Below are 27,396 nucleotides of genomic sequence, written 5' to 3'. Positions count from 1 at the left end.
GTTGTACATTATATGTAGATTTTGTGCCAGTTAATATTTAATATGGCCTAGTTCTATCTACCTCTTTTTAAAATATTCTTCTTGCTGAAAGATAAATTCCTTGAGGATAGGTGTAATCTCTTGTATTCTAGAGAGCCAAAATTGATGCCTTGTATATAGTCAGTTTGGATTCTAATGCAAGGCTTCACATTGAGTTTGAAATAAATTTGCTAGTGAGTTTTTAAAACATGTTAAATTTTAACATCTTTACATTTTAAAACATGTAAAATAAAACACAGATACAAGAAAAGCTCACACAACAAATGTATACTTCCATCACGAGATGGAAAAATAGAGTTTTGCAGGCTACCCCATAAAACCCTCTATGTGCCATATTCCACTTACAATATTCTTTCTAACCTCAAAAGTAGCCATGATATTGACTTTAAAAAAAAATTGTATTTATTTATTTTTGGCTGTGTTGGGTCTTCATGGCTGCGCACGGGCTTTCTTTACTTGCAGTGAGCGGGCGCTACTCTTCATTGCAGTGCACGGGCTTCTCATTGCAGTGGCTTCTCTTGTTGCAGAGCACAGGCTCTAGGTGCATGGGCTCAGTAGTTGTGGCTCACAGGCTCTAGAGCGCAGGCTCAGTAGTTGTGGCGTACAGGCTTCACTGCTCCACGGCATGTGGGATCTTCCCGGACCAGGCTCGAACCTGTGTCCCCTGCCTTGGCAGGCAGATTCTTAACCACTGCGCCACCAGGAAAGTCCCTTGACTTTTATTATAATCAGTTTCTTGCATTTTTAATAGTTTTATTACACAAAAGTGTATCTACTTAGTTTAATCTAGCCTTTTTAAATGACAGCTCTTTTAAAGATATGATTCACATACCATACAATTGACAGATTTAAAGTGTACAATTCAGTGGTTTTTAGTATATTTAGAGTCATGCAACCATTACCACATTCAATTTTAGAACATTTTCATCACCCCAAAAAGAAATCCTGTGCTCATTAGCAGTCACTCCCCATTTCCTCCCAACCCTTCCAGGCCTAGGCAAACACCAATCTACTTTCATTTTCTCTGGATTTGCCTATTCTGGACATTTCATATAAGTGGAATTATGCAATATCTGGTCCTTTGGGACTGATTTATCTCACTTAACTATTTTCAAGATTCATCCGTGTTGCAGCATGTATCGGTACTTTATCTTTTTTGGCTGTATAATATCCATTTTATGGTTATACCACATTTTATTTACCCATTCATTAGTTGATGGACATTTTGATTGTTTCCACTTTTTGGCTATTATGAATAATACTGCTGTGAACATTTGTATACACATTTTACTGTGGACATGTGTCTTTATTTCTTTTGGGTATGTACCTAGGATTTGAAATTGTGGGTCATATGGTAACTCCATGTCGAATTTTTTTTTGTTTTTATTTTTTGCGGTACGCGGGTCTCTCACTGTCGTGGCCTCTCCCGTTGCGGAGCACAGGCTCTGGACGCGCAGGCTCAGCGGCCATGGCTCACAGGCCCAGCCGCTCCGCGGCATGTGGGATCTTCCCGGACCGGGGCATGAACCCGTGTCCCCTGCATCGGCAGGCGGACTCTGAACCACTGTGCCACCAGGGAAGCCCCATGTCGAGTTTTTTAAGGAAATGCCGGACTGTTTTTCAAAGTGTCTGCATCATTTTATTTTCCCACCAGCAGAGTATGAGGGTTACAAATTTCTCCACATCCTCACCAAGACTTGTTATTATCTGACTTTTGGATTCTGGTTATCCTAATGGGTGTGAAGTGGTATCTCATTATGGGTTTAATTTGCATTTCTTTGATGACTAATGATTGTTGAACTTCATTGTTGATCTTTTATGTGCTTATTGGACATTTATATATCTTCCTTGGAGAAATGTCTGTTCAGATCCATAGCCCATTTTTAAATTACATTGGCTTTTATTATTAAATTGGAAGAATTCTTCATACTCTAGATACAGATTCCTTATCAGGTATATATTTGCAAGTATTTTCTCTCACTCTGTAGCTGTCTCTTCATTTTCTTACTTGTGTCTTTTGTCACACAAATTTTTTTATTTTGATGAAGTCCATTCTATCTGTTTTTTCCATTTGTTGCCTATGCTTTTGGTGTCATATTTAAGAATCCTTTGCCAAATCCAAGGTTGTGAAGATTTACCCCTCTGTTTTGTTTTAAGGGGTTTATACTTCTAGTTCTTACATTTAAGTATTTCATCTGTTTTGAGTTAATTTTTAATTAAATGTGAAGTTAATTTAATTAATTTAAATGAAGTTAATTTAATTAACCTCATTCTTTTGCATGTGTTTAGCCAGTTGTTCCAGCACCATTTGTTGGAGAGATGATTTTTTTCCCCTATTAAATGGTCATGGCACGCTTGATGAAAATCAGATGGTTTATTTATGGACTTCTGATTCTGTTCCATTGATCTGTATCTCTGTCCTTGTTCTAGAACCACACTGTCTTGATTACCATTGCTTTGTAGCTAGTTTGAAATCAGGAAGTGTGAGTGCTGCAACTTTGTTCTTCTTTTTTAAGATTGTTTTGGCTGTTACGGGACCCTTGCAATTCCATGTGAATTTTAGGATCAGATTTATCAATTTTGTGGGGTTTTTGGCCAATAAGACAGCTAGGATTCTGATAGGGATTGCATATCTATAAATCAGTTTGGAGAATATTGCTGTCTTAATGTTAAGTCTGCTCATCTATGAACATAAGATGTTTTCAGATCTTTAATTTCTTTCAACAATGCTTTATAGCTTTTAGCACATACATTTTACATTTTTTCATGGTAAGGCATTTTATTTTAAATATAGCAGTGTGTACATGTCAATCCCAAACTCCCAATATATCCCTCCCCACCACCCTTCCACCTGGTAACCACAAGTTCCTTCTCTTAGCCTGTGAGTCTGTTTTGTAAATAAGTTCAATTGTACCATTTTTTTTAGATTCCACATATACGCGATATCATGATATTTGTCTTTCTCTGTCTGATTTACTTCACTTAGTATGATAATATTCAGGTCCATCCATGTTGCTGCAAATGGCATTATTTCATTCTTTTTAATGGCTGAGTAATATTCCACTATATATATGTACCATATCTTCTTTATCCATTCATCTGTTGATAGACATTTATGTCTTCCATGTCTTGGGTATTGTAAACAGTGCTGCAATGAACACTGGGGTGCATGTATCCTTTCAAACCATGTTTTTCTCTGGGTGTATGCCCAAGAGTGGGATTGTTGGATCATATGGTAGCTCTATTTTTAGTTTTTTAAGGAACCTCCATACTGTTCTCCATAGTGACTTTACCAATTTACATTCCCACCAATAGTGTAGGAGGGTTCCCTTTCCTCTACACCCTCTCCAGCATTTATGTTTGTCGACTTTTTGATGATGGCCATTCTGACTGGTGTGAGGTGATATCTCATTGTAGTTTTGATGTGCATTTCTCTAATAATTAATGATGTTGAGCATTTTTTCATGTGCCTGTTGGCTATCTGTATGTCTTCTTTGGAGAAATGTCTCTTTAGGTCTTCCACCCATTTTCTGATTGGGTTTTCTGTTTTTCTGGTATTGAGCTGCATGAGATGTTTATAAATTTTGGAGACTAATCCCTTGTCGGTTGCATCATTTGCAAATATTTTCTCTCATTCTGTGGGTTGTCTTTTTGTTTTGTTTATGGTTTTCTTTGCTAGGCGAAAGCTTTTGAGTTTAATTAGGCCACATTTGTTACATTTTACATTATTTTGTTAAATTTATTCCTAAGTATTTTATTCTTTTATTTTTTATTTTCTTTTATTTTTTTTTTGCGGTATGCGGGCCTCTCACTGTTGTGGCCTCTCCCGTTGCAGAGCACAGGCTCTGGATGCGCAGGCTCAGCGGCCATGGCTCACGGGCCCAGCCGCTCCACGGCATGTGGGATCTTCCCAGACCGGGGCACGAACCCGTGTCCCCTGCATCAGCAGGCGGACTCTCAACCACTGCGCCACCAGGGAAGCCCTCTTTTATTTTTTTATTTAAAAAAATTTTTTTATTTTTGGCCACACAGCATGGCATGTGTGATCTTAGTTCCCTGACCAGGGATCGAACCCACATCCCCTGCAGTGGAAGTGCAGAGTCTTAACCACTGGACTGCCAGGAGAGTCCCAGTATTTTATTCTTTTTGATGCTAGTGTAAATCAAATTTTCTTAATTTCATTTTCAGATTGTTCATTGCAAGTGTAAAAGAATTCAAGGGATTTTTGTGTATTGATCTTGTATCTTGCAACCTTGCTGAACTTATTAGTTCTAATAATTGTTTAGTGGATTTATACTTTCTGTATAAAAGGTCGTTATCTTTGGGTAGAGATAATTTTACTTCTTTTCTGGTCTGGATGCCTTCCATTTCTTTTTCCTGCCTAATTTCTTTGACCAGAACCTCCAGCCCAATGTTGAATAGAAGTGATAAGAGCAGACATCCTTGTCTTATTCCAAATCTTAGGAGAAAAACTCCCCATCTTTTCACTATTAAGTATGATGTTAGCTGTGGGTTTTTCATAGGTACCCTTTGTTGTGTTGACAAAGTTTCCTTTTAATTCCTAGTTTATTGAGGGTTTTTATCATGGAAGGGTATTGGTCAAATGCTTTTTCTGCACCTGCTGAGATGATCATGCGAATTTTTGTTTTTTAATCTATTGATATAATGTATTACATTAATTGATTTTTCCATGTTGAGCTAACCTGTGTTCCTGGGATAAATCCCACTTAATCATGGTGTATAATTCTTTTTATATGTTGCTAGATTCAATTTGCTAGTATTTTGTTGAGAATTTTTGTGTCCATATGTGTACAAGATATTGGTGTGTAGTTTTCTTTTCTAGTGATGTTTTTGTCTGATTTTGGTATCGCGATAATACTGGTTTCTAAAAAGGAGTTGGGAACTGTTCATACTTCTTCTATTTTTTGAAAAGTTTGTAAAGAATTCACATGATCATCTTCTTTAAATGTTTGGTGGAATTCAGTAGTGAAGCCCTCTGGGCCTGTGCTTTCCTTTGTGTGTAGCTTTTGATTACTGATTCAGAATTTTCACTTGTTATGGGTTTATTTAGATTGTCTTTTTATTTTTTATTTTTCTGACTGCACCACACAGCATGTGGGATCTTAGTTCCCCAACCAGGGACCAAACTCGTGCCCCTTGCAGTGGAAGCATGGAGTCTTAACCAATGGGCCACCAAGGAAGTACCTGTTGACTTCTTCCTGAACCAATTTCAGTAGTTTGTGTTTTTCTCAGAAACTATCCTTTAATCTGAATTCTCTAATTTGTTGGTATACAGTTATTCATTGTATTTTAAAAATATTTTATTTATTTATTTATTTGGTTGTGCCAGGTCTTAGTTGCAGCAGGCAGACTCCTTAGTTGAGGCTCACCGGCTCCTAAGTTGTGGCATGCGAACTCTTAGTTGGGGCATGCATGTGGGATATAGTTCCCTGACCAGGGATCGAACCCAGGCCCCCTTCATTGGGAGCTCGGAGTCTTAACCACTGCGCCACCAGGGAAGTCCCTGTTCATTGTATTTTTTGATAGTACTTTTTATGTTTGTAAAGTTGGTAGTCGTGTTACTTCTTTCATTTCTGATTCCAGTAATTTGAGTCTTCACTCTTTTTTTCTTAGTCATTCTAGCTAAATGTCGATTCTGTTGATTTTTACAGAGAACCATCTTTTGGTTTCATTGATTTTCTCTATTTTAAAAAATTCTGTTACATTAGTTTTCACTCTAATCTAATCTAATAATGTTCCTTCCTTCTGGTTGCTGTAGTTTTAGTTTGCTCTGTTTTTTCCAGTGTCTTATAATGGAAGGTTAGGTTGTAGATTTAATATCTGTCTTAATTCTTTTTAAAAAAAATTAATTTTATTGAAGGGTATTTGATTTACAATGTTGTGTTAATTTCTGCTGTACAGCAAAGTGATTCAGTTATATTGATACATGGATATATATTCTTTTTCATATTGTTTTCTATTATGGTTTCTTACAGAATATTGAATATAGTTCCCTGGGCTATACAGTACCACCTTGTTGTGTATCCATTCTATATATAATAGTTTGCATCTGCTCATCCCAAACTCCCAATCCATCCCTCCCCCACCCCACCAGCCTCTTTGGCAGCCACAAGTCTGTTCTCTATAACCTGTGAGTCTGTTTCTGTTTCTGTTTCATAGGTAAGTTGATTTATGTCGTATTTTAGATTCCACATATAAGGGATGTCATGTGGTGTCTGTCTTTCTCTTTCTAACTTACTTCACTAGTGTGATAATCTCTAGGTCCATCTGTGTTGCTGCAAATGGCATTATTTCATTCTTTTTTATGGCTGAGTAGTATTCCATTGTATATGTATACCACATCTTTATCCATTCATCTGTCAATGGACATTTAAGTTGTTTCCATGTCTTGGCTATTGTATATAGTGCTGCTGTGTAGATAGGGATAGGTGTGTTGTCTGTCTTAATTCTTAATATAGGCATTTATAGTTGTAAATTTCTCTCTAAGCACTGCTTTACCTACATACCCTAAATTTTGTTTTGTTTCTTCATTTTCATTCATCTCAAAGTATTTTCTGTTTTCCCTTTTGATTTCTTCTTTGATACATTTGTTATTTAGTAATGTGTCATTTCCCAAATTTTCCTGCTACTTATATCTAATTGTATTCTATTGTGATAGGAGAATATACTTTGTATCATTTCTGTCTTTTTAAATTTATTGAGGTTTGTTTATGGCCTACCATATAGTCTATCTTGGTGAATGTTCCATGTGACTTGAGAGAATGTGTATTCTGTTATTGGATGAAGTATTCGATAGATGTCTATTAGGTGTAACTGGTTTATAGTATTATTCAAGTCTTCTATTTCCTTGTTGATCTTCTGTCCAGTTGTTCTCAACATGTTTATATTGTTACAGCTTTCTGATGAATTGACACTTTTATCATTATAACATTATCTCTAGTAACATTTTCTGTTTGAAGTCTACTTTGTCCAGTTTCTTGTGCTTGTTGTTTGCATGATGTAGCTTTTTCATTCCTTTTACTTTCAAGCTGTTTGTATCTTTGAATAAATGTGTAAAATTTATTAAATGTGTCTCCTGTAAACAGCATATAGTTGAATTATGTTTTTTTGAAATTCAGGCTGACAATCTCTGCCTTTTAAGTAGATTGTTGAATCTATTCACATTTAATGTTATTAGTGATATAGTTGGATTTACACCTGCTTTTTTTTAATATATCCTTTTTTAAAAAAAATAAATTTATTTATGTATTTATTTTATTTTTGGCTGTGTTGGGTCTTTGTTGCTGTGCACGGGCTTTCTCTAGTTGTGGCGAGCGGGGGCTACTCTTCATTGCGGTGCGCGGACTTCTCATTGCGGTGGATTCTCTTGTTGTGGAGCACAGGCTCTAGGCACGCGGGCTTCAGTAGTTGTGGCATGTGGGCTCAGTAGTTGTGGCTTGCGGGCTCTAGAGCACAGGCTCAGTAGTTGTGGCACACAGGCTTAGTTGCTCCACGGCATGTGGGATGTTCCCAGACGAGGGCTCGAACCTGTGTCCCCTGCATTGGCAGGCGGATTCTTAACCACTGCACCACCAGGGAAGTCCATACATCTGCTTTATTTCTTTATTTGTGTCTCATGTCCTTTTTGTTCCTCTGTTCCCATTTTACTGCTTTCCTTTTTCATTAAGTGAATATCTTGTAATGTATCAATTCAATTTCTTTTTTTGTTTTTTTGTTTTTTTTTGGCCACGCTGTGCAGCATGTGGGAATCTTAGCTCCCCAACCAGGGTTCGAACCTGTGCCCCCTGCATTGGAAGTATGGAGTCTTACCCACTGGACAGACAGGGAAGTCCCTCAATTCAATTTCTTTAATGATTTTTTTTTTACTATATGTTTTGGGGATTTGTTTAGTGGTGGCTCTAATGTTTATTATGTGCACCTTAAATTATCATAATCAGCTTCAGATTTATATTAGTTTAATTCCAGTGATATATACATAGAAAACTTACTCCTATATAGCTTTATTCCCTTTTCTGTCTTTTTGTGGTATTTTTGCTGTGTATAATAATTTATTAATGTTACAAACCCCAAAATACCTTGTTGTAATTATTACTTTATAATCTATAGTAATTTCCTTAGCCAAAACAGTTTTGCTCTCTCTTACCTCCTTTTTGCTGTTATTGGCAAATAATGTTACACATACATTACATTTCTATATGTTACAGGCCCAACAATATACTATATGCAGAGTATTTTATACAATTGCTTTTAAAATAAATCAAGAGAATAAAAGAGGAAAATAGGAATTTATACTGTCTTTTTCTCTTCCGGTTTTATTGAGATGTAATCGACGTACAGCACTATATAAGTTTAAGGTATACAGCATAATGATTTGACTCACATACATCATGAAATGATTATCACAGTAAGTTTGGTAAACATCTATCATCTCACATAGAAACAAAATTAAGGAAGTAGAAACTAATTTTTCTGTGTGATGAGAATTCTTAAGATTTACTCTCTTACAACTTTTATATGTAACATACAGCAGTGTTAATTATATTTATCATTATCCCTTGTACTTACTTATCTTATATCTGGAAGTTTATACTTTTTGACTACCTTCATCCATTTTACCCTCCCCCCACATCCCCCTGCCTCTGCTGTAACCACAAATCTAATCTCGTTTTCTATGAGTTTGTTTGTTTCTAAAGTATTGGGTTGGCCAAAAAGTTCGTTCGGGTTTTCCGTAACATCTTACAGAAAAACCCGAACGAACTTTTTGGCCAACCCAATGTAATTGACCTATAACCCTCTGTGATTTGATATTTCTATACATTTCAAATAATCACCATGATAAATTTAGTTATGATATGTCATCATACAAAAATATTACATAATTACTGACTATGTTCACCATACTGTATGTTTCATCCCTTTGGCGCATTTATTTTGTAACTGGAAGTTTGTACCTTCTAACTCCCCTCACCTAGTTCTCTTCCCCCACCCACTTCCCCTCTGGCAACCACATGTTTGTTCTCTATATCTATAATTCTGTTTCTGTTTTGCTATGTTTGTTCATTTGTCTTATTTTTTAAATTCCACATATAAGCGATATCATACAGTATTTGTCTTTCTCTGTCTGAATTATTTCACTTAGCATACCGTCTAGGTCCATCCATGTTGTCGCAAATGGCAAAATTTCATTCTTTTTTATGGTTAAGTAATGTACAGTCTTTTATAATGACATAAGTACCTTTACTTGGGCTCATTGTTTTTTGTGTGGACTTGAATTACTGTCTGGGGTCACTTGTTTTTAGCCTGAAAAACTTCCTTTAGTATTTCCTGTTACACAGGCGTGCTGGTAACAGATTCTCTTAATTTTTGTTTATCTGGGGAAGTCTTTATTTCACCTTCATTTTTAAAAGATAACTTTGCTGGATATAGGATTTTTAGTTAATAATTTTTTCTTCGAGCAGCTTGAATATGTTGTACCACTGCCTTCTGGCCTAGATTGTTTTTTTTTAATATTTATTTATTATTTATTTTTATTTATCTGTTTTGGCTGTGCTGGGTCTTAGTTGCAGCATGCGCGGTCTCCTTAGTTGCGGCATGTGGACCCTTGGTTATATCGTATAAACTCTTAGTTGCAGCATGCATGCAGGGTCTAGTTCCCCGACCAGGGATCGAACCCAGGCCCCCTGCACTGAGAGTGTGGAGTCTTACCCAGTGGACCACCAGGGAAGTCCCTGGCCTAGATTGTTTTTATTGGGAAGTCAACTGTTAATCTTAAGGAGATTCCTCTGTAAGTGATGAATTATTTTTCTCTTGCTGTTTTGAAGTTTTTCTCCACACTCACCCAGGACTTAGCCTCAGGAACAGGTGACTGGGGGAAATATGAGAAATACTGAAGTTTTCCTCTTGGGAATAAAGCCCTCTGACTGTGAGCTAGGGAAAAAGGAAGCCTGAAGTTCTTGGCTGGAACTGTGTAGGGTAGTGTCTTTGCCTTACTGAGCTAGAGTGGAGGAGGGAGAGAGTGGTCTTGATTCAAATACCACAGACTCATCTTTTTAAACAAATTTTCATAGATTTTCTCTTTTTTAAAATATTTAATTAATTAATTAGGTTGCGCCAGGTTTTAGTTGCGACACTTGGGTTCCTTAATTGCGGCTTGCCAGCTCCTTAGTTGGGCATGTGAACTCTTAGTTGCAGCATGCATGTGGGATCTAGTTCCCTGACCAGGGATTGAACCTGGGCCCCCTGCATTGGGAGCTTGGAGTCTTAACTACTGTGCCACCAGGGAAGTCCCTTCATAGATTTTCTTGAATAGATTTTTTTTCATTTGCTGTTTGCCCTTAGGACTATTTCTAGAGGTTTTAATTGTTGTGGGTTTTTTTTCATAATTTTCACCAGTTTCACTGGAGAGTAGGTCAGCAGATCTCCAAGTCCTTCCCCCACTGTTTGCCCTTAGGACTATTTCTAGAGGTTTTAATTATTGTGGGTTTTTTTTCATAATTTTCAGCAGTTTCACTGGAGAGTAGGTCAGCAGATCTCCAAGTTCTTCCTCCATGTGATTCTTTTTAATCCTCCTCTTATTCCTGCATGTTATCCTAGGATTTATTCATACTTCAGATAATGGGGGAGCCCATTAAGATTAGCACTGCAGTGACAATCAACTATATGTATTTTGTCTCCTATTGCTCTTTGAAAGGCCTGCCTAGATAATTCTTTACAGTTCTGCAGATGATGCCTTACCTTACCAAACTGAACTGTGAAAGTTCAGAACAAGCTGTGTATTTGTGTAGGAGTGTTTTTAGTGCCTCTGTTAGAAGTGGAGGAGGTGAGTAAGAATTTCATACTGTAGGGAGAGTGCCTAAAAATAATTTACTTAAAACTTTGAAGGCAATAAGTTGGTCTTAATTTTAGTGTTTCTCACTAAAACTTATAAATTTCTATTAAGTTCTTTTTTTTCTTTTCCTTTTTTCTTATTGGAGTATAACTGCTTTACAATGTTGTGTTAGTTTCTGCTGTAAGTTCTTAAAACTTGTGAAGTAAGCAAGCTTTTAAGTTCCTATTATCCAGTTTTTGTTGTAATGTGGGCTTAACAAATTGTATACACCACAGTTAAGTCATTTGTTCCTTAAAATCATTATCTAGCAATACACACAGATACACATCTTCCTTTTAAACAGAAATAGGAACATACTATATATATTGTATAGAATCTTGCTTTTTTTCTCTCTTTTAATTTTTTAAATTAATATACTTTACTTTTTTAGAGCAGTTTTAGGTTTACAGAAAAATTGAACAGAAAGTACAGGGTTTCCCTATATGCCCTTTACCCCCACCCACACAGCACAGTTTCCCTATTATTAACATCTAACATTAGTTTGGTACATTTGTTAGAATTGATAAACCAATATTTATACATTATCATTAATTAAAGTCCATCATTTATATTAATATTCAGTCTTTGTATTGTGTTTCCTATGGGTCTTGACAAGTGTATAATGCCATGTATCTACCATTATGGTATCATACAGAATAGTTTCACAGCCCCAGAAATCCTCTGTGCTCTACCATTTTATCTTTCCCTCCTTTTCCCTGGACCCCTGGCAACCACTGATCTTTTAAATCTCTCTATACACTTGCCTTTTCTGGACTGTCGTATAATTGGAGTCATACATTATGCAACCTTTTCAGACGGCTTCTTTCACTTAGCAATGTGTATTTAAGGTTCCTTCATATTTTTTATGGCTTGATAGCTCATTTCTTTGTAATCATTTAATATTCCATCGTATGTATGTCTGACAGTTTGTTTATCCATTCACCTGATGAAAGATATCTTACCTGCTTTCAAGTTTTGGCACTTATGGATAAAGCTGCTGTGAGCATTCATCTGCAGGTTTTTTGTGGACATAAGTTTTTCAACTCATTTGGCTAAATACCAAGGAGTGCAATTTTTGCTGGATTGTATGGTAAGACTATGTTTGGCTTTGTTAGAAGCTGTCAAACTGTCTTCCAAAGTGGCTGTATCATTTTGCATTCTCAACAGCAATGAGTGAGAATTCTGTTGCTCCACATCCTTACCAGCATTTGGTATTGTCAGTGTTTTAGATTTTAGCCATTCTAATAGGTGTTTGGTGGTATCTATCTCACTGTTTTAATTTACAGTTCCCTGATGACATATGATGTTGAACATCTTTTCATATGCTTATTTGCCATGTGTATATCTTCTTTGGTGAGGTGTCTGTTCAGATATTTTGCCCAATTTTTAATTTGATTGTTTTCTTTATTTATTTGGTTGCACAGGGTCTTAGTTGTGGCCAGTGGGCTCCTTAGTTGCAGATCAGCAGCTCCTTAGTTGCGGCTCAGCAGCTCCTTAATCGCAGCACGTGGGCTCCTTAGCTGTACCATGCAAACTCTTAGTTGCGGCATGCATGTGGGATCTAGTTCCCTGACCAAGGATCGAACCCGGGCCCCCTGCATTGGGAGTGTGGAGTCTTATTCACTGTGCCACCAGGGAAGTCCCTGATTGTTTTCTTATTATTGAGTTTTAAGAGTGCTTTGTATATTTTGGATGCAGCTCATTTATCAGTTATGGGTTTTGCAAATATTTTCTCCAACTGTGTGGCTTCTCTTTTCAGTCTCTTAACAGTGTCTTTCACAGAGCAAAAGTTTTAAATTTTAATGATGTACTTCTTAGCCATTTTTTCTTTTGTGGATTATGCTTTTAGTATTGTATCTAAAAACTCATCACCAAACACAAGGTCATCTAGATTTTCTCCTATATTATTGTCTAGAAGTTTATAGTTTTGCATATTACATTTAGGTCTATGATCCATTTTGAGTTAATTTTTGTGAAAAGTGCAAGCTCTATGTCTAGGTTCATTTCTTCTTGCATATGGATTTCTAGTTGTTCCAGTATCACTTATTAGAAGGACTTTCTTTCCTGAATTGCCTTTGCTCCTTTGTCAAAGATCAGTTGAGGGGCTTCCCTGGTGGCGCAGTGTTGAGAGTCCGCCTGCTGATGCAGGGGACATGGGTTCGCGCCCCGGTCCGGGAAGATCCCACATGCTGCGGAGCGGCTGGGCCCGTGAGCCATGGCCACTGAGCCTGCGCGTCCGGAGCCTGTGCTCCGCAACGGGAGAGGCCACAACAGTGAGAGGCCCGCGTACCGCAAAAAAAAAAAAAAAAGAAAAAAAGATCAGTTGAGTATATTTCTGTGAGTCTATTTCTGGGCACTGTATACTGTTTTCTTGATCTTTTTGTCTATTTTTTCACCAATATCACACTGTCTCACATACTGTAGCTTTATAGTATATTTTGAAGTCAGATAGTGTCTTTCTTCTGACTTTGTTCTTGTTCAACATCATGTTGGCTTTTCTGGTTCTATTGCCTTTCCATATAAACTTTAGAATCAATTTATTGATATCCAAATTGGATTTTTTAAAATAAATGTATTTATTTTTGGCTATGTTGGGTCTTCGTTGCTGCGCGCAGGCTTTCTCTAGTTGCGGTGAGCGGGGGCTACTCTTTGTTGCAGTGCGTGGGCTTCTCACTGTGGTGGCTTCTCTTGTTGTGGAGCATGGGCTCCAGGCACGCAGGCTTCAGTAGTTGTGGCTTGCGTGCTGTAGAGCGCAGGCTCAGTAGTTGTGGTGCACGGGCTTAGTTGCTCCGCGGCATGTGGGATCTTCCCAGACCAGGGCTCGAACCCGTGTCCCCTGCATTGGCAGGTGGATTCTTAACCACTGCGCCACCAAGGAAGTCCTCTCCAAATTGGATTTTGATTGGGACTGCGTTGAATCTATAGATCAAGTTGGGAAGAACTGACATCTTGACAATATTGAGTTTTCGTATACATGAACATGGAATGTCTCTCCATTTATTATATTTAGATCTCCTCTGATTTCTTTAATGAATCTTGCTTTTTTTTACTTGAGAGCTTATTTCAGAGATCACTTTATATTAACACATGCAGATAGACCTACCTTATTCTTTTTAACAACTAATATTTCATTGTGTGGTTGTACAAAAACTTACATAGCTATTCCCGTATTGATGGATGTCTAGGTTGTTCCCAATCTTTCTACTACAAACAGTGCTGCAGTGAAATTCTCTTATAATTTATCTTTGTGCACATGTGTGAGTAGATCTTTGGATAAGTTCTTAAGAATAAAGGTGTTTAGTCAAAAGTATGTACATTTAAAATTTTAGTAGCTTTTGCCAATTTTCCTCCAAAGAAGTTGTTTAAATTTATACTCCCAGAGCAGTACATGTGAGTATTCATTTTCCATAGCCTCACCAACATAGCAGTTATCAAATTTTATAATTTTTGTCAGTTGGATCAGTGAAAAATAGATCTCCTTATAGTGTTTATTTATAATTTCTTCTGAATGTAAGTTTGGGCATCTTTTTATCTATTTAAAAAACTGATTAGGGGCTTCCCTGGTGGCGCAGTGGTTGAGAATCTGCCTGCCAATGCAGGGGACACGGGTTCGAGCCCTGGTCTGGGAAGATCCCACATGCCATGGAGCAACTGGGCCCGTGAGCCACAATTACTGAGCCTGCACGTCTGGAGCCTGTGCTCCGCAACAACAGAGACCGCGATAGTGAGAGGCCCGTGCACCGCGATGAAGAGTGGCCCCCACTTGCCACAACTAGAGAAAGCCCTCGCACAGAAACGAAGATCCAACACAGCCATAAATAAATAAATTAATTAAATTAAAAAAAAAACTGATTATGTGGGGAAAAAAAGCTTGAATTATGGATGACTCACAATGCATTAAGATAAATAAAGTAAGTGGTAAAATATTTAAGATTTTTACTAAGTACAAGATGATTTTAGTATTCAGCTATTCTACGTCATAAACCATTTATCATAATGTCCTTATATAAGTATTTGAAACAGTTTTAGCATTATAATTAATTATTTTGGACTGCTACATGGCTTCTCATGCAACTTAAATATAAACTATTTAAGTTACTAATAAAACATGATAATATTTAATATATATCCTAAAGTTGCTATATGATATTGTAGTGAAAATTGATAAATGATACCACTTAACCATTCTGTTTTCTTTAGCCTTAAGTTTATTTTAAAAGTTCTTTTTTAGGGAATTCCCTGGTGATCCAGTGGTTAGGACTCTGTGCTTCCACTGCAGGGGGCATGGGTTCGATCCCTGGCTGGGGAACTAAGATCCCGCAAGCCCCACAGTGCAGCCAAAAAAAAAAAAAAAAAAAGTTTTTTCAGAAAAGATGTTTCATATATTTTTCTATGAAAAGTGATTTATTGTTGTCTGTTTTAGACCTGTGGATATCTGGGCTTTGGGCTGTATGATCATTGAGATGGCCACTGGAAATCCCTATCTTCCTAGCAGCTCTGATTTGGATTTACTTCATAAAATTGTTTTAAAAGTAGGTAGGTATTACTGAAATATACTGTTAAATGCCTCAAATAAGTGTTTCCAGATCAATTCTGCTTGATTTTCAAATTTAGTGTTTTCTTTATAAGAACAGGGAAGCATATTTTTTTGATAGATGGGAGTAGATGAATGCTGTGGGCTGATAAAAAAGGTAGAAAATTCTCCTCCTTTTTTTTTTTCTTAATATAAATTTATTTATTTATTTATTTTTGGCTGCATTGGGTCTTTGTTGCTGCACGCAGGCTTTCCCTAGTTGTGGTGAGCGGGGCCTGCTCTTCATGGCGATGCTCGAGCTTCTCATTGCAGTGGCTTCTCTTGTTGTGGAGCATGGGCTCTAGATGCATGGGCTTCAGTAGTTGTGGTACACGGGCTCTAGAGCACAGGCTCAGTAGTTGTGGTACACTGGCTTAGTTGCTCCGTGGTGTGTGGGATCTTCCTGGACCAGGGATCGAACCCGTGTCCCCTGCATTGGCAGGCGGATTCTTAACCACTGCACCACCAGGGAAGTCCCTCTCCTCTGTTTTTGAAGATAATATTTTTCTTTGCCAGGATGCAAATAGCTATGCCATGTTTTGATGGTTGATACTAAGAAAAATAGTAAAACAGGAACCTACTTCAATTTGTCTGAAAGTTGTTTTAAAATTTTGGCTTCTACAAATATTTGCTTCTTTCAGAGAGGACTTTTGAGTAATAGAGTTGATTTTGATGTTTTTTAAAAGTGCTTGGAGGACTTCCCTGTTGGCACAGTAGTTAAGAATCTGCCTGCCAATGCAGGGGACATGGGTTCGAGCCCTCATCTGGGACGATCCCACATGCCATAGAGCAACTAAGCCTGTGCACCACAACTACTGAGCCTGCGCTCTAGAGCCCACGAGCCACAACTACTGAGCCCTGACGCCACAACTACTGAAGCCCATGCAACCAGGGCCCGTGCTCCACAAGAGAAGCCACCGCAATGAGAAGCCCGTGCACCGCAACAAAGAGTAGCCCCCACTCGCCACAACTAGAGAAAGCCCACGTACAGCAATGAAGACCCAATACAGCCAAAACAAATAAATAAATAAATTTATAATAAATAAATAAATAAAGTGCTTGGAAATAGAAAACCAATTATTTACTGAGAAAACTTTTTTTAAACCACAGTAGATAAGCAGAGAGCTCATCTGCTTTGATTACCAAAACATTTTCATGATTAGCATTGCTCATGGAGTTTCAAGGATTTTATATGTATATACCTCTGAATGAGGAGCTTGAGGAGCCTTTTTTTGTGGTGAGGAAGCTATACATAAACATGTAATTACAGGATCGTGAGAAAGGTACTGTTAACAACTATAAAAACCGTGAATCTGGGTAAATATTGATTAAAGATACAGTTCAGAGCCTTAAAGCATCATACTTTTTTCTGTCATCTTTAAAGTTCTGGTTATGAGATTAATGTTAGAAGGACCTCTAGAGACGGTGGGATCAATTTTGTTATTTTACAAATGAGGAAACCAAGGCACAGAAAAGGAAGATTTGCCCAAGGTCACAGAATTAGTTATAGCAGAGCTAGTGCTAGAATTTAGCTCTCTCCACTCCTATTTATAGTTCTTTCCATTCTACTACTACTCTATAGCCTTGTTTCTTCTTTGCAGAATTCCTATTTATATATAATTTTAGTATTTTAGCTGTTTTGAGTAAGGGTTTGCTGATGAACACTTGCTAGTTAAACCATTTATATACCCTTATAGAAATATGTAAAAGTTTGAATGTGCCTTTTCTAATGGCATTATATGTCTTGTATTTTGGGAAAAGAATATGCACATGTGGTTTTATATTTTCTACTGCCTATGTACTATCAATAGATTACTGGGGAAACTCACATTTTTTTATGCTGTATTCAGATAGTTTCTTGTTCAACTTTAAAAAATTAAAAGAACTTAACTGTTATTCTCCCTTTTTATTAATTTAATGCAGACTACATAACAATTTATTATTTTGATTGTAGAATAATTTCCTGGTTTTCTTATGTATATATTTTTTCTCTTTTCAGGCAATTTGACACCTCACTTGCAGAATATCTTTTCCAAGAATCCCATTTTTGCTGGGGTGGTCCTTCCTCAAGTTCAACACCCCAAAAATGCAAGAAAAAAATACCCAAAGCTAAATGGATTGTTGGCAGATATTGTTCATGTATGTTAAGAGATTAAGGACTTATACTGGGAAATTTGCATAAATTATAATACAGTTTTAGGATATTACTTTAATGAGATTCCAAAAGGATTCATGAAGTAATGTTATCTGTTAAAAGTTACTATATTCCTCTGTCTTTATGTCTTAAGTTCAGAGAAATTAAAAGTCACAGGCTGTTAGAAATGAAAGGCCCCTGGGGTAATCCTGTCTATTATTTTTTGTTTATCCCAATTTTATTGATAATTAGGGATAAACTGGAAAGTTTTAAGGACTTACCATGTTTATCAACACCTCTTAACAGCCAGTCTTCCTAGCAGTCTACCCAAGGGATTTGTTCCTTGTACAGTGGTATTCTAAGGTACGCACAAGGCGTTCGCAGCTGCAGTTTTAATGTTGTTTCAGGATACACCAGTACCAAAATTCAGGTTGAATCAGAGGAAGCAAAACATTATATAGCACTTTTAAATTAGTTTAAAATTTAAATTTTATTTTGAACTGCATAATAAATATACCAGCATACTTAGTACAAAATTCAAAATGTGAGAGAGTTACTTGCTTCTATTTATTTTCTCTTTCCAGCCAATTTCCTTTCCCAGGGTCAACTAAGGTATCTTGTTTCCAATGTACAGCCCTTAAAAAAGTGGTTACCTAAATTTCAAAGCAAGTATAGTGTGATGTTTATAAGAAGGGGCTCTGGATTCACATGAACTTTGTTTAAAACTCAGCTCTGTCACTAATTAGCTCTGTAAACTTGAGCAAGTCAGTCTCCGTGCCTCAGTTTACTGGGCTGTAAAACAACATTAACAATATTTATTTTCTGGAGCTGGAGGATTAAATGAGGTAATGGTAGAAATATTCTCAGCACAGAGCCTTGAAGAAGCTATCAACAAATGTTGTTAATGTTAACTGTTGTTGCTGTTATTTAGATAAAATTAAACATATGACATGTAACATCTAAAGACTATTATCAAAGGAAGAAAGTTGTTTCTTTGGTACTTGGAAAGAACTAGAGTTTATTAAAGGATAAGACTTGTTTACTACATTTTCACTTCAGTTTCTTTCTTTTTTCATGTCATAGTTTTGATCATACAAAGAATACCTAATGATCATAAGAAAAATAGGAATACTTGATAAACAAAGAGGAGAAGTTAAGATTTTCCCAACCCCACAATCCAGGAAAAATTACTATTAACATTTTGGTTTATATACTTCTGGGCTTTTCCCAACCAACTACAAGCATAGAAGTTTATGCTTTTTAAAAGGTATCATACTTTACACACCGCTATGTAATCTGTTTATTTTCACTTAGCAGTATATTTTAAGCATACTACCATGTCAGTAAGTATGGAGCTACATCATAATTTTAGGGCTTACATAGTGTTTCATTGTATGACTGTACTATAGTTTATTTAACTGATCTTGCAATTTGGACATTTGTTTTCAGGTTTTTTCTCTCACTATTGGTAAAGTTGCTACAGTGAACATCTTTTTGTTTTTGTTTTTGTTTTTGTTTTGTGGTACGCGGGCCTCTCACCACTGTGGCCTCTCCCGTTGCGGAGCACAGGCTCCGGACGCGCAGGCTCAGCGGCCATGGCTCACGGGCCCAGCCGCTCCGCGGCATGTGGGATCTTCCCAGACCGGGGCACGAACCCATGTCCCCTGCATCGGCAGGCAGACTCTCAACCACTGCGCCATCAGGGAAGCCCAGTAAACATCTTTTATATGTTTTTATGAACTTGTATTGTTGGGATAAATTCCTAGAAGTGTGACTAGTGGACCAAAGGGTTTACACTTTTTAGGACTTTTGATATATTTTGCTGTTTTTTTCTCCAGAAAGGTTTCATTAATTTATACTCAAGTAGCACTGGATATAAATCTCCATTCTCAATCTAACATTGATTATTATAATTTTTTTATTTTTAAATTTTATTTATTTATTTTTGGCAGCATTGGGTCTTCGTTGCTGTGTGCAGGCTTTTCTCTAGTTGTGGCAAGTGGGGCTACTCTTCATTGTTGTGCATGGGCTTCTCATTGTGGTGGCTTCTCTTGTTGAGGAGCACGGGCTCTAGGTGCGTGGGCTTCAGTAGTTGTGGTGCATGGGCTCAGTAGTTGTGGCTCTCGGGCTCTAGAGCACAGGCTCAGTAGTTGTGGCTCACAGGCTTAGTTGCTCCTCAGCATGTGGGATCTTCCTGGACCAGGGCTCGAACCTGTGTCCCCTGCATTGGCAGGCGGATTCTTAACCACTGCACCACTAAGGAAGTCCCAGAATATTATAATTTAAAAAATATTTGCCAACTTAATAAACTAGAAATAAAATACCTTTCTTAAAATTGCACTTAGGGCGTTACAGGAAAGTTGGATATTTTACTAATATTAATTGGTCATTTGTATTTCTTATTTTAAGAATCCTTAACCTATTTGTCATTTCAAGTATCTTTTTATATTGATTTGCAAAATAATAAACATATTAGTCTTTTGTTGTATATGTTGTAACTACTTTTTTTCAACTTGAATAATCTGATGATTTGGAATGCCACATTTATCGTAGACAAAATGCTTATACGTGCTTGGGTCTGTTTCTATTTTGTTGACTTCTCTCTTTATTCTAGTACAGATACAGTTTTGATTGATTAGTGTAACTTTAAAATACATCTTTTTGTTTTTTGGCTGCACCGCACGGCTTGTGGAATCTTAGTTCCCTGACCAGAGATTGAACCCAGGCTCTGGCAGTGAAAGCGCCTAGTCCTAACCACTGGACCACCAGGGAATTCCCTAAAATACATCTTAATACCTGGTGTAGAGCATGTATTTTTTTCCTAGATTTAAATTTTTTAAACAATTTTATTATGGTATAATTTCTGTACAGTAAACTATATGTACTTCAGATGTATAATTTGATGAGTTGATAGATGTATACACCTGTGAAACCACCACTACAACAAAGATACCTAACATTTCCATCACTCCCCAAAATGTTCTTGCGTCCTTTTGTAATCCATCTTTCCCTTCATTCCTATCCCCAGATAACCACTGATTTATTTGTAACTATAGTTTACATTTTCTAGAATAGTCTACAAATGGAATCAAACAGGATATACTTTTTTATGTCAGGCTTCTTTATCAGCATTGTAGTCTAGAGATTCAGTTCATGTTTTTGTGTGTATCAGTAGTTTGTTCCTTTTTATTGCTGAGTAGTATTACATTGTATGGATATATCACAATTTTTTATCTATTCTCCTGTTTTGGGTTGTTTCCTCTTTTTGGCTTTTACAAATAAAATTGCTATTAACATTCACTTATAAGTCTTTGTGTAGATGTGTATTTTTATTTTCAGGGGGAACTGCCAGTCTGTTTCTCAAAGTATGGTATTTTACATTTTCCAAATTAGGGCAAGTATTTAAATTTTGTGAATTATATTATTCACAGAAAGAATATCTATCTGCTTCTAATAGGCTATGACCTTTTAGCATTTTTCTTCCTAAGTTTTGTTGTTGGATAACTATTATGTTCTAATATAAGCACGTATTTTTAGCTAGTTGCGGTCTTAAGGATCTGAATATTCCCACATCATAAAGATAATGGACTCAGTTTTACTTTGTGAGTCAACTTTTTTTAAATTGTGGTAAAAAACACATAACATATAATCTGTCCTCTTACCAAATTTTAATATGTACAGTACAGTGTTGTTAACTATATTCACATTGTTGTATAGCAGATCTCTACGACTTTTTCTGTGAATCAATTTAAACGTACACCTTTTGAAATAAACAAAAGTGTAATAAATTGTATGCAGTTACTTTGGATATTCTGGACTTTAACTATCTTTTATATTTATGAGATCTTAGACAAATTACTTGTCCTCTCTGGGCCTTAGTCTTCTCATCTGTACAGTGAGGATAGTAATACTACCCACCTTGTAGGATTGTTGTTGGGATCAAGTAATAGGAAGAGGCTAGATAGAGTGTTGTATGGCACATAGTAAGCATAAATAAAAGTTAACTATTAGTAGTATGTTTTGCCGCTTTTTAGAGGAAGAATGAATATTATAAGGTAAATAGCTTTTATTCAAATTCTGTCTTTAATATTTTGATTAAAGAAATGTGTTCTATTTATAATTATTTAATTATATATAGGTTCATTATGTGCATCTTATTATCCAAAACTCTTTTTTTTAATAATTTAAATTTTTATATTTATTTTATTTATTTTTAAAGGCTGCATTGGGTCTTCGTTGCTGTGCGTGGGCCCTCTCTAGTTGCGGCGAGCGGGGGCCACTCCTCGCTGTGGTGCGCGGGCCTCTCACCGTGGTCGCCTCTCCTGCTGCGGAGCACAGGGTCTAGGTGCGCGGGCTTCAGTAGCTGTGGCATGCGGGCTTCAGTAGCTGTGGCACGCGGGCTTCAGTAGCTGTGGCACGTGGGTTCAGTTGCTCTGCAGCATGTGGGATATTCCTGGACCAGGTCTCGAACCCGCATCCCCTGCATTGGCAGGCAGACTGTTAACCACTGCGCCACCAGGGAAGCCCCTTAACCAAAACTCTTACTTCCATTGTCTCTTTTTGTTTTGTGGGGGTTTTTTTGGTTCTCTATTCAGTTGAAGTCCTCCCAAGTTAGGGAAACAGAAAAGAGCTGTTCTGATACTGCGTTATTGAAAGATTTGGGGGCTTGGATATTTGTGAAACTGTTTTATGCCGTAGAAAGAGCACTGGATTAGTAATCAGACAATATGAATTAAAATTCTAGTTTGGCAAATCACTAATCATGCTTCTAGTTCTGTAAAATGGAAATGATAATCCGTGAACTTTCCACCTTACAGGGCTGATAAGAGGATCAAAATGAGCTAATTAATTCCTGCTAATTCCAGCAGAAATAGACCGACTTCTGTTTTGGCTAGAATCACAGACCATTTAACCTGTAATAATGCCTTACAAGTACAAATTTCTTAGGGAAATAAGTCGTCAGAACTCACTGTCAGAAATTCCTGAGGTCTAATTCCATCTTTTCAAGAACTATTTTAGCTCTGGGTAATTAATTACACCTACATTTGTGAAATAAATTTAACATTTACCTTTAGGAGCCCTGTTAAGAGTTTGTTTAACATAGAATCTTTTTTCATTTTCTAGGCTTGTTTACAAATTGATCCTGCTGAGCGGATATCATCTACTGATCTTTTGCATCATGAGTATTTTACTAGAGATGGATTTATTGAAAAGTAAGCATTTTGAGTGAGTGTGGACTTTTTCGTGTTTTATATTAGGATGTTTTGCTAGCATGAAAATTGCTATGTAGGTTAATGTTACACAACAGAAGAATTCAATTTATCAAAAGCTTACTGAGTTTCTGTATTGACTAAGTATATGGTAGACTTACAGGTGTCATGGTGAAAATTCTAATAATAAAAAAAAGTGTACATAACATTCATTACACAGTTACTATGTCCTAGGCAGTGTGCTAAGCTCTTCACATGCATTTTCAATTCTCATTATAGGCCAGAGATAACATTAAATAAACAATAAATACTTTCTAGCTTTGTTTCCATTTAGACCTCTGACTCAGAATAGTCCAGTTTTTCCTCTCTGATAGCATCTCTGATCTATATATTACAATTAGCATTCATTCCCCAGATGATTTTTTTTCTCTGCTTTACTTATTCTCTGTTGCAGTTCCTGTTGTTTTATTCTCCCCACCAAACTGGAAGTTCCTTGAAGACAGGGACCATGCCTCTTAAAGCCTGTCTCTGTCTCACATTGTATCTAAAATATATAATGACAATGTAGACTCATAAGTCAGCCATGCTTTTTAAAAAAACACACCATTTTCTATTTGGGCTTTGAAAGAAACAGGAAAGGTTTCTCATTAATTGCAAAATCATTCAGTTTGCCTTTGCATACGAGGTCACAAACATGAATATTAATTAAAAATGTGATGGAGTTAAGATCAGGCATAGAAAAGACTAGGACCTCCATTGAAGATAGACCAAAATAGAAAAAGGCAAAGAAAAGGGAATCTTTGAGAGTAACTAGAACTTCAGGCATTTCAGGAATTTTAATCTAAAAAAATGAGAAGATATATTAAAAGTGCCATTGAGGGCTTCCCTGGTGGCGCAGTGGTTGAGAGTCCGCCTGCCGATGCAGGGGACGCGGGTTCGTGCCCCAGTCCGGGAAGATCCCACATGCCGTGGAGCGGCTGGGCCCGTGAGCCATGGCCACTGAGCCTGCGCGTCCGGAGCCTGTGCTCCGCAACGGGAGAGGCCACAACAGTGAGAGGCCCGCATACCGCAAAAAAAAAAAAAAAAGTGCCATTGATAAGAAGTGTCAGTTACTGAATAAAAAAATTGTTTCCTATCAATTCTACATAGACTGATTTCTCTTGGGTATTTAGATATTAGGATTTTACTATTATGGGGTGAAAGTTCTTGAGTTCCAATAATAGGAGCCTCAGAAAATGTTTGGGGGAAGACCTTTTAATTGGGTAAGAGGCCTCTTTTTTTCATGGACCTTCTGCAATGCAAGGAAGTTTTAACAGAAATGTGCATTTTCTTATTCAGCCAAACTAATGATACTGGTTATTTTCTTCATCTCCTCACACTACCCTTTACTATAATTCTAGGGAAGAATTCATTCATGGTAGAATTCATTCAGTCCCAAACTGATGGCAGTAGCTGCTTCAAGGAGGGAAACTGTGCAACTCCGGGAGAGGGGTGGAAAGGAGACTTTTCGGTATAACCTTTTGAGTTTTGAGCCATGTGAATGGATTTTCTATTAAAAAATAAATAACTTTAAAAAAGCCTAACTAAAACCAAAACAATCTCCCTTCAATGTTGATGTATTCTATTACATTTTGTTCTGAAAATATTTGTCTAGAGTAAGATTTTAGAAACTGGTTCATCTTTTAAGTCCTGTTACTTTGAAGAACCACAAAAGGGACAAAGTGGCCTGAGTCTTCCTTGAAAATAATAGTATATTTATCAAAATTAAAAACGATGCTTTTATTAAGTAAACATTGCATCACAAAAGGAATCTAATTCATATAAGTCTATCTTGTAAAATTTTATTAATAGTAGATTACCGCGGAAAAATTTTAGAAAGATGTATCTTTACCAGGACACAATTTGTATTAGGTAAATATTGTGCCATCTCTTGGCATGCATTACTGATAACTTATTTATGCTGTAGCTCAAATGCAAATTAATTGATTAGAAAGTCTTTTAAAGATAAAATACTCTATCAACATAAATAAAAGTATTTGATATTGCTTGTTTTATCAGATTCATACCGGAACTGAGAGCTAAATTGCTACAAGAAGGAAAAGTCAATTCATTCATAAAGCCAAAAGAGAATTCTAAAGAAAATGAATTTATGAAAGATGATAGAAAAACAGTTTATACCAATACACTGCTAAGTACTTCAGTTTTGGGAAAGGTAAAAATTGGTCTTCTTTTTAGCCAGTATAACTATTTTATAGTTAGTACTCTAATGATAAAAATAACTGTTCTCCTGACTCAGATTTTGGATGTATTTTTTCTAGGAAATGGAAAAAAAGAAAAAGCCCAAGGAGATCAAAGTCAGAGTTATTAAAGTTAAAGGAGGAAAAGGAGATATCTTAGAACCAAAAAAGATAGAGTGTGAAGGTGGACATTTTCAACAGGATGCAGTTGAAATTGCTCATACTGTGTCTCAAGATATAAAACCTGTAATCAGTGGACCACCAAACCCTGTCAATCCCAGCACTAACTCTATGGGCATGAAAGACGATCCACATGCTGGAAGTAGTATGGTGATGCCACCTATCAATCTAAGTAGCAGGAATTTGATGGCTTCAAATCTCTTCCACTACAATTCAAGGTGAGTTTTAACAGAAAAGAAACAGAAGGTAATGGACCTCAGTAATACAGTGTTTTTATATAATGGTATTTCAAAGAATCAACTTCGTAGTGTCTATATATAAACTGAATTTGAAGGTATATTGAAATTATAATCATATAATGGACCATTACTAAGTGATTCGTATGAATGCTACAGAAGAAATTAACTTTTCTTGGCTCTCTAGGTGTTTAGTTTTTCACTAATGCTGTTTGGAAAAACCTCATTAAAAAAAAAAGTCTCTCAGAAAAATTACTTCCCATTTGAAGAGAAAAATGTAGTGTGACCTCAGTTTTGGTATTGATGTGCCTTTGAATAATAAAGTAAGCTTTATATTCGTATCATAGCAAATTGTCTAAATGGAGAAAAGATAGTTGAAAATAATCGTGTGTAGTCAAGTAGCTTTTCAAGGTCAAATTTTGGGATAAAAACAGCATATTGGACCGATTTTAGATTTAACTACTAATACAGATTGAGAGACTGGTACCATAAGTCTGGTTAATCAAGGGCAGTGTATAGGATGACGAGGGTCTGCCTAGCAAGGCATCAGGGCCCATTCTAAATTTAGGGAAATTACTGTGGCTCTAGTTGGGGAAGCAGGCTTAGTTCAGTTATCCTAAGCCAATCCTAACAGACTGATTTGGGCTATAAGTTGTGAAGCTTAGTGGTCTGCAGAGGTGGCAAGTGGACATGTCTGTACAACAGAATATAGACAGCAGGCATCCAATCGTTCTTGAGGTGACTCCTAAACCATGGTTGCAATAACCATAGTTACAAACTAGCCTTGGTCAGAGAGCTCGGAAGGTCATGAACCCAGTAGTTAAGAGATCCAGGTTCAGAACAGACAGAAGGGACCAAGTAGGCCAGCTGGAGTAACCTGACAACATGGTTGTCACCACTGATGTTAGCCATGTGTGAGTTGTTCTCTGCACTGTTTTCACCTCTTTACTTAGAGCAATTGGTACTTAAGGACTAACAGTTGCATTTTCGCACTTATTGTTCAAATAGTAGACTACCATGGTATAACATCATTATTGAAGCTAAAACAGAAGCACTTCTGGGAAGTTCTAATAACTTCTCATTCTTTTTTAAATAATAGGTTAACTGAAAGAGCAAAAAAGAGACGTACTTCTTCACAATCTATTGGACAAGTTATATTTAATAGGCATGAGGATACAGGTCCCACTCAAGTAAGGCAAGAAGCTCGTCATTAAAATATGGCCTCTTTCAACTTATCCCCCCACCTTCTGTCATTTTCTCTATGTTTGGGGCTCTAACATTTTTTTTAACGTACTTTTAGTTTCCTTTTTTATTTTTCCTGAAGTGAAAATAGGTCATCATTTCCTTAGTGCTTTCACAATTTTAATTTCTTATAACTTGATTTGTGTATTTAATGTGTGACTTGGGAAAAGAAGTTAAGATTTTCACCTTTAAAAGTCACAAGACTGAGTCGGAATCCGAAAGTCACAAGACTGGACTTCCCTGGTGGTCCAGTTGTTAAGACTCCACTCTCCCAGTGCAGGGGCCCGGGTTCGATCCCTGGCTAGGGAACTAGATCCTGCATGCCGCAACTGAAAAAAAAAAAAAAAAAAGATCCCGCATGCTTCAATGAAGACCTGGCACAGCCAAATAAATAAATAAATATTAAAAAAAAAGTCACAAGACTTTTTGGTTTTTCACTTCCAAGAAATGATTTTAATATCTTACTTTTTAGATTAAGAGCAATTACCAAATAGTTACATCTTTTCACAAGAAAACATAATCAATGTAGTTCATTTCCTCATTTTTCACATAGGAAAATAGTTCAATTAAAAATTGAAGCACACAGGCTTCCCTGGTGGCGCAGTGGTTGAGAGTCCGCCTGCCGATGCAGGGGACGCAGGTTCGTGCCCTGGTCCG

General features: G+C 36.8%; 1 protein-coding gene across 1 annotated transcript in view; it reads left to right on the top strand.

Annotated features, from left to right (window-relative positions):
- CDKL3 (cyclin dependent kinase like 3) overlaps window positions 1-27,396 on the top strand; it is a 91,813-nt gene that overhangs the window by 18,079 nt on the left and 46,338 nt on the right. Inside the window, 6 exon segments of the mRNA XM_067731756.1 lie at window positions 15,351-15,463; window positions 17,500-17,639; window positions 22,759-22,847; window positions 24,903-25,056; window positions 25,163-25,479; window positions 26,597-26,687. Coding sequence (XP_067587857.1) covers window positions 15,351-15,463; window positions 17,500-17,639; window positions 22,759-22,847; window positions 24,903-25,056; window positions 25,163-25,479; window positions 26,597-26,687 — 904 coding nt within the window.

This window comes from Pseudorca crassidens, chromosome 3, assembly GCF_039906515.1.
Source record: "Pseudorca crassidens isolate mPseCra1 chromosome 3, mPseCra1.hap1, whole genome shotgun sequence".
NCBI classification, from domain to species: domain Eukaryota; kingdom Metazoa; phylum Chordata; class Mammalia; order Artiodactyla; family Delphinidae; genus Pseudorca; species Pseudorca crassidens.
This window is presented reverse-complemented; position numbering and strand designations above follow the sequence as displayed.